The sequence below is a fragment of the Rhincodon typus genome, chromosome 28, assembly GCF_021869965.1.
Source record: "Rhincodon typus isolate 14 chromosome 28, sRhiTyp1.1, whole genome shotgun sequence".
Lineage (NCBI taxonomy): Eukaryota > Metazoa > Chordata > Chondrichthyes > Orectolobiformes > Rhincodontidae > Rhincodon > Rhincodon typus.
In genome coordinates this window covers 5,267,389-5,274,272 of record NC_063359.1, presented here as the reverse complement: position 1 = coordinate 5,274,272, position 6,884 = coordinate 5,267,389, and the positions used below count along the sequence as shown (strand labels likewise).

Below are 6,884 nucleotides of genomic sequence, written 5' to 3'. Positions count from 1 at the left end.
TTTTTTTTTGTTTGCTTAATTTAAATTGCCTTTCTTTCTACCCAAGTCATCACTCACTTCTTCACTGGTATGTCAGTGTCCTCCTAGAGTCTCACTGTTCACTGTTCACTACATTTTCAAGTTAGGACTCAACTGCAAACTTTAATTACATACCCAAATTCACATCGAAAAGAACAGTGGTTCCTCTACCAGTTCCTGGGAGACACCACTGCACACAGTCTACCAACCAACTGTTCACCAGTCTCTGAACTTCGGCCAATTTTGCATCCAAGCAGGCCAATTAATCCCAGGAGTTTCAGTGCTAAAAACAAATCTACTTTACCAAATGTGTCTGCTTTGAAAGTCCATATATCTAGTATGAACCACAGAAGACCATTAACTAATTTCAAATGTGAATATAGGAAGAGTGATGTAGGAGATTGTCTGGCCTCACTTCCCCAGAAAGCAGACTGCACCAAGTCATGGCAACAAGAGCAACCCTTAACCTTCCATACTTCCTGGCCAAGGGAAGCAAACCAAGTCAAAATTTCAACTGCACCCTTCCCTGCAGCAGTGCTGTTTTAAAAATCAAAACACTTGCTTACCTGAACCACTCTGACCAGGGTTTCTGGGTACTTCTGGAAGACTGACTGAAATGCACTAGCTGGCAAGCGCAGAACAGTGGATGTACAGAGTGCCCGGGCAGACACCGTTTTGTACGGAGCAGGATAACCCTAGAAAATGAGCAAAGCAATAAACACTTGAACAAACTTATAAACTGTATATTTTAAAACATTTCAGATAGTACTGCTATGTCACTGAGGCCTCATACTTAACCCCAGCATACAAATTAGGAACACCGGGTGGTCACTTGGCCTTTCAGACTGCTTGAAAATTTAAGAAGATTTGATTGATCTGATCGTGACCTCAAATCTACATTCCTGCCAATCCCTAATAACCTTCGAACCTCATTGCAGTACTTTAGTTCATTTGAACAAAATAACTAAAGGAGGCCACAAGGTGTGGGGATAGATAGAGAACTCACATTGCTTGAGTTAAACTACATTCTTCAGGAACACATTTCCATTTGGGCTGGCTTTATTTTTATATCAAGATAATTTTGTTGCAAATCTAAAGAACAATGCAACACAGAAGTATGTATTGTACCCTTAAGTAATCAAAAAAAGATTAGGTGCCACACAATGACCCAGTGGTGAGCATAATGCCAAGTGTTTGACAAATTCATAAAGAACTCAAAATGCTCAGTCTACCAGACTCAGCAGTGATAGGAAAAGTACAAATCGGTCCAAGTGAGGAAAAGGTTGAAGGTATGGAAGGCGAGTGAAAGATAACAAGCCAAGAGTTTCTGCTCCCAGCTGTTATCCAGTGATTTAATCATGCAGAAGTGACTCAGCTGAAGACACGATCAAATCTGGCCGAAAGTCTGCTGTTTATTTTTAATTAGAGTTCAGAACCAGCACAGTCCTGTGAAAACAAAAAATAAGGATGGCAAGATTTGGGAATTGTGGATGACGAAAGAAATTAAGAGCTCGGTCAAAAACAAAAAGGTGGCATACAAAAGGAGGTTCAGGAAACTGAAGACAGAGCCCTCGAAGAATACAAAGATAGCAGGAAAGGACTGAAACAAGAAACTAGGAGTGCTAACAGGGGCAAACAGGTTTAAGGAAAATCCCAAAGCGTTTCATACATATAAAAAGAGCACCAGGGTAGCTAGAGAAAGGGTAGGTCCACTCAAGCACAAAGGAGGGAATTTATGCATGAAGCTGGAGAAAGTGGGTGAAGTCCTCAACGAATACTTTGCATCAATATTTACAAAGCAGAAGGACATGATGGATGGTGAATCTCGGGAGGGGCATGTTGATATTCTGAGCATGTCAAACAAAAAAAGGGGTGCTGGGTGTTTTGAAAACATTAAGGTAGACAAGTTCCCAGGACATGATGGGATCTATCCCAGAATAGTGAGGAAATTGCTGGTGCCTTATACAAAATCTTTGTATCCTCTTTAGTCACAGAAGAAATCCCGTAGGACTGGAGAATAGCCACCATGTTTCCTTTGTTTAAGAGCAACAGGGATAATCCAGGAAATTACAGGCCAGTGAGCCTTATGTCAGTAATAGGGAAATTATTGGAGAAGATTCTTACAGACTGTATTTACTCACATTTGCAAAATTATGGACTTGTTAGCAACAGGCAGCATAGCTTTATGTGGGGTAGGTCATGTCTCGCAAACTTGACTGAATTTTTTTGAGGAAGTGACAAAGATGATTGATGAGCACAGGGCAGTAGATATTACCCATATGGATTTTAGCAAAGCCTTTGACAAGATCCCTCATGGCATTCACAAGGTGAAGTCATGTGGGATCCACGGTGAGCTGGTACATTGGATTTAGAACTGGCAAAGTCATAGACGACATACAGCAGCGGAACGATTTTTCCTGAATGGAGATTCGTAGCCAGTGGTGTTCCACAGGGATCAGTTGTGGGAACCCTATTGCTTGTAATATAAATAAATGATTTTGAGGAGAATGTAGGTGGTCTGATTAGTAAGTTTGTGGATGATACAAAGATTGGGGGAGCTACAGAAAGTAAGTGAGGATTGCCAGAGGATTGAGCAGGATATACAATGGCTAGAGACTTTGGCAGAGAAATGGCAGATAGAGTTTAATCTACATAAATACGAGGATGCATTTTGGAAGATCTAATGCGGGAAGGAAATAGACAGTAAATGGCAGACCCTTAATAGCATTAACATAAGCCCATAGTTCCCTGAAAGTGGCAATACAAGATGGTGGTCAAGAAGGCATATGGCATACTTGCCTTCATCAGTCAGACAGTAAGTTGACATGTCACGTTGTAGCTGCATATAACTTTAGTTAAGCCACAGTTGGCCATATTGTGTACAATTCTGGTTGCCACGTTACCAGAACGATGTGAAGGCTTTGGAGAAGGTACAGAAACAGTTTACTAGATGTTGCATGGTTTGGAGGGAATTAGCTATGAGGAGACATTGGACTTGTTTCACTTGAACATTGAAAGATGGAGGAGTGACCTGATAGAAGTTTACAAAATTGTAGGCACAGAAAGAATGGATAGTCAGTGTCTTTTTCTCAGATTAGAAATATCAATGACTAGGGGACATAGGTTTAAGGTAAAAGGGGGTAAGTTTAAAGGAAATGTGGTAGGCAATTTATTTTTGTTTACAGTGAGTGCTTGGAATATGCTGCCAATAGAGACGATGGAGGCAGATACAATAGCAATGGTAAAGAGGCATCTCGACAGATATGAGAATAGGCAAAGAACAGAGGGATACGGACCACGTAGGATACCGACCACGTACAGGCAAAAGGTTTTTAGTTCAAAAAGTCATCATGTGTTAGCACAGACTTGGTGGGCCAAAGGGCCTGTTCTTTGTTCATTCCAAACATACCAAATAATTAAGGGGCAAAAATGGGGGAAAAAATACAATAACTATCACCAGAAAAAAAGTACTAGGGAAACTAATAGGGCTAAAGGCTGATAAGCCCCCTGAACTTGTTGGGTTGCATCATAGGTTTTTAACGGAGGTTGCTACAGAGATATAGAAATTCTGGTGGTAACCATCAAGAATGCTTACATTCTGGAAAAGTCCCAGGGGATTGGAAAATCACTCATGCTAAACACTTTTGTGCAGAATCCAGAGAGTGGGTGTGCACCAACCCTCCAAAGTGCATCCCACCCAGACTCACTCCCCACCCGGTTCTCATAACCTTGCATTTCCAATGGCTAATCCACCTAGCCTATACATTCCTGGACACTATGGGCAATTTAGCATGGCCAATCCACATAATCTGCACATCTTTGGACTGTGGGAGGAAACCAGAGCACCCAGTGGAAACTCACGCAGACACAGAAAGAACTGTGTACAGTTTGCACAGTCACCCGAATCAAACCTCGGTCCCTGGCGCTGCGAGGCAGAGCTGCTAACCACTGAGCCACTACGCCAAAACATCAAGACAAAGACTGGTTATTACAGGCCAAATAGCTTAGTATTGGGCATTGGGAAACTATTAGTGTCTTTTCAAGGAAGTAATAGCAGAGTATTTAATAGGACACAATATCATCAAGCAGAATTAACATGGCTTCATGAAGGGCAATCATGCCTGACAAATATATTACAGCTCTTTGAAGAAGTAACAAACAGGGCAGACAAAGGGAAACAGTCACTGTAATATATTTGGATTTCCAGAAGGCATTCAATAAAGGTATCACACATAAGCCTACTTAGTAAATGCCCATGGTGTTGAAGATAGTATAGTAACATGGATATGAACTGATTAAGTGATAGAAAACAGAGTTAGGATAAGGTGGACATTTTCAGGATGGCAATCTGTAACTAATGAGGAGGCACAGGGATCAGTGTAGGGACCATAATTATTTACAACATGGATGATTTACGACTTGGATGATGAACACAGAAAGAAGTGGAAAGGCAAGTGTTGAGGGTGATGCAACATATCTATAGAGGGAAACAGACAGGTTAAGTTAGTGAGCAAAAAACTTGGCAGATGAAATACAATGTGGGAAAAATAGGAGGTTATGTACTTTGGCAGGAAGAGAACAGCTGAATATTATTTAAACAGAAAAAAATTGCAGAGAGCCAGCATCAAGGGATTTGGGGAGTCCTTGTGCATGATTCACAAAAAGTTAACATCCAGGTTCAGCAAGTGATAGGGAAAATAAATGCAATGTAGGCTTTTATTTCAAAGGGAATGGGGTATAAATATAGGGAAGTTTTGCTAAAACTAAAGAAGGCACCAATCAGACAACAGCTAGAAAACTATGAGCAGTGTTGGCCCCTTACCTAAGGAGAGGTATACCAGCATTGAAAGCAATCCAGAGAAGGTTCATTAGGTTAATCCCATGTATGATGAGATTTTCTTATGAGAGGCCGAGTAGGTTGGATCTCTACTCGTTGGAATTTAAGAAAAAAAAAGAAAGAGAGACTTTACTGAAACTTAAGATCCAGTGTTGATGCAGAAAGCTTGTTTCCACTTATGAGAAAGGCTAGGACAGAAGGCATAATCTCAGAAAGGAGATACCCAAAGACGAAGATGAGAAGGAAGTTCTTCTGAGGGTACTGAATTTGTGGAATCCTTTACCACAGAGAGTTGTCAAGGCTAGTCGTTAAGTATATTCAAGGCTAAGACAGACAAATTTTGAATCAGTAAGGGAATCGAGGGTTATCAGATCAGCCATGATCTCATTGTTCAGGTTGGTTGGCTCGCCGAGCTGGCTTGTTGTTCCGCAGATGTTTCGTTACCCTGCTGGGCAACATCATCAGTGCAGCCTCCGATAAAGCGTCAGTGTGTTTTCCCGCCTGGTTTTTAAACTCTGAAGTCCGTTGAGCTGGATTGCCTCACTTCCGGTTTTCCTTCGTAGTGCAGTGTATATGGGGTCGTGTTCTATGTGTTTATTGATGGCTTTCTTCGTGGAGTGCCAGGCTTCTAGGAATTCCCGTGCCTGTCTCTGCTTAGCTTGTCCCAGTTGAATTGGTGGTTCTCCTTATCCACTCATCTCAATCCACATGGATAAGGAGAACCACCAATTCGACTGGGACAACACCAAAATCCTGGGACAAGCAAAGCAGAGACAGGCACAGGAATTCCTAGAAGCCTGGCACTCCACGAAGAAAGCCATCAATAAACACATAGAACTCGACCCCATATACACTCTACTACGAAGGAAAACCCGAAGTGAGGCAATCCAGCTCAACGGACCCCAGAGTTAAAAAACCAGGCGGGAAAACACAACGACGCTTCATCGGAGGCTGCATTGATGAGGTTACCCAGCACGGTAACGAAACGTCTGAGGAACAACAAACCAGCTCGGCGAGCCAACCAACCACAACACCCACAACCCGAGCTACAAATCTACTCCAAAACCTTACATGATCTCATTAAACAATGGAGCTGACTTGATAGGCTGAATGGTTAACTTCGACTCCTACATCTTATGATAAAAAAAAGTTTCTTCCTTTCTAAAATTCTTTTTTCTTTGCATTTCATTCCTGAGAAGTGGATGAAGAAAGCTTCAACTTCATCTCTCTTTTTAGAGCAATTACTTTGTGATTTTGTTTCCGAAGAGAACACTGGGAGAACTCCTATACCTAACCTTCATCAAAGAACGTCACAAATTTGGTTTAGGATCTCATCTGAAAGACGGAATTTCTGACACTGCAGCACTCCCTCAGTACTATAATGAAGTGCGAGCCTAGATTTTATACTTCTATTTCTAGACTGAAAGCTAAACCCACCACCTTCTAGCAGAGGAGCATTCATTGTTGCGACATTAGCCCATTTGTACACAAGCAGCAATCTGTTCATCTATTTTAATGATGTTGATCGAGGCATAAAGCCTTGAAGAAGCCCGGTTTCATTCTTGTACTCCAAGTGAAGCAGTGAAGTGTCAATGGGATAATGCGCTCAAGTCTCTAGAGTGGGCCTTGGCCTTACAACCTTCTGATTCTGAACACAAGAGGTGGGGAGGGGAGGAAGAATACATTCACAACACTGAAGTTGAAAGATGCATTCAATCTGATAAATGTGATTTTCATGAGTCAGTACATTATAGAAACAAAATGATTCCCTCCCAACATACTGTCACTCATTGAAATACATCTATTTGTTTGGCCGTATCAGAAGTGAACACAAAGTGAGCATTGCTGCTCAATCAAAACAATTGTGATCGTATCAAATAATTGAATTGAAGTGTAGCACAGACATTCAAACAAACAGTAAACTCAAATCCCTGACTGTTATTCATACAAAATTTTTTTTACAGATTTCAGTTCCTATTAACAGAATTAGTTGCTTCTAGATCACAGGTACACCATGTCAAGTGCACCA

At 41.4% G+C, this 6,884-nt stretch overlaps 1 protein-coding gene across 3 annotated transcripts in view; it reads right to left on the bottom strand.

Annotated features, from left to right (window-relative positions):
- Positions 1-6,884, bottom strand: part of pnpla7b (patatin-like phospholipase domain containing 7b) — a 312,946-nt gene that overhangs the window by 251,057 nt on the left and 55,005 nt on the right. For all 3 annotated transcript variants that reach the window (XM_048613831.1, XM_048613829.1, XM_048613830.1), the window contains one exon: positions 585-713. In XM_048613831.1, the coding sequence (XP_048469788.1) occupies positions 585-713 (129 nt within the window). The remainder of the gene's footprint in view (positions 1-584; positions 714-6,884) is intronic.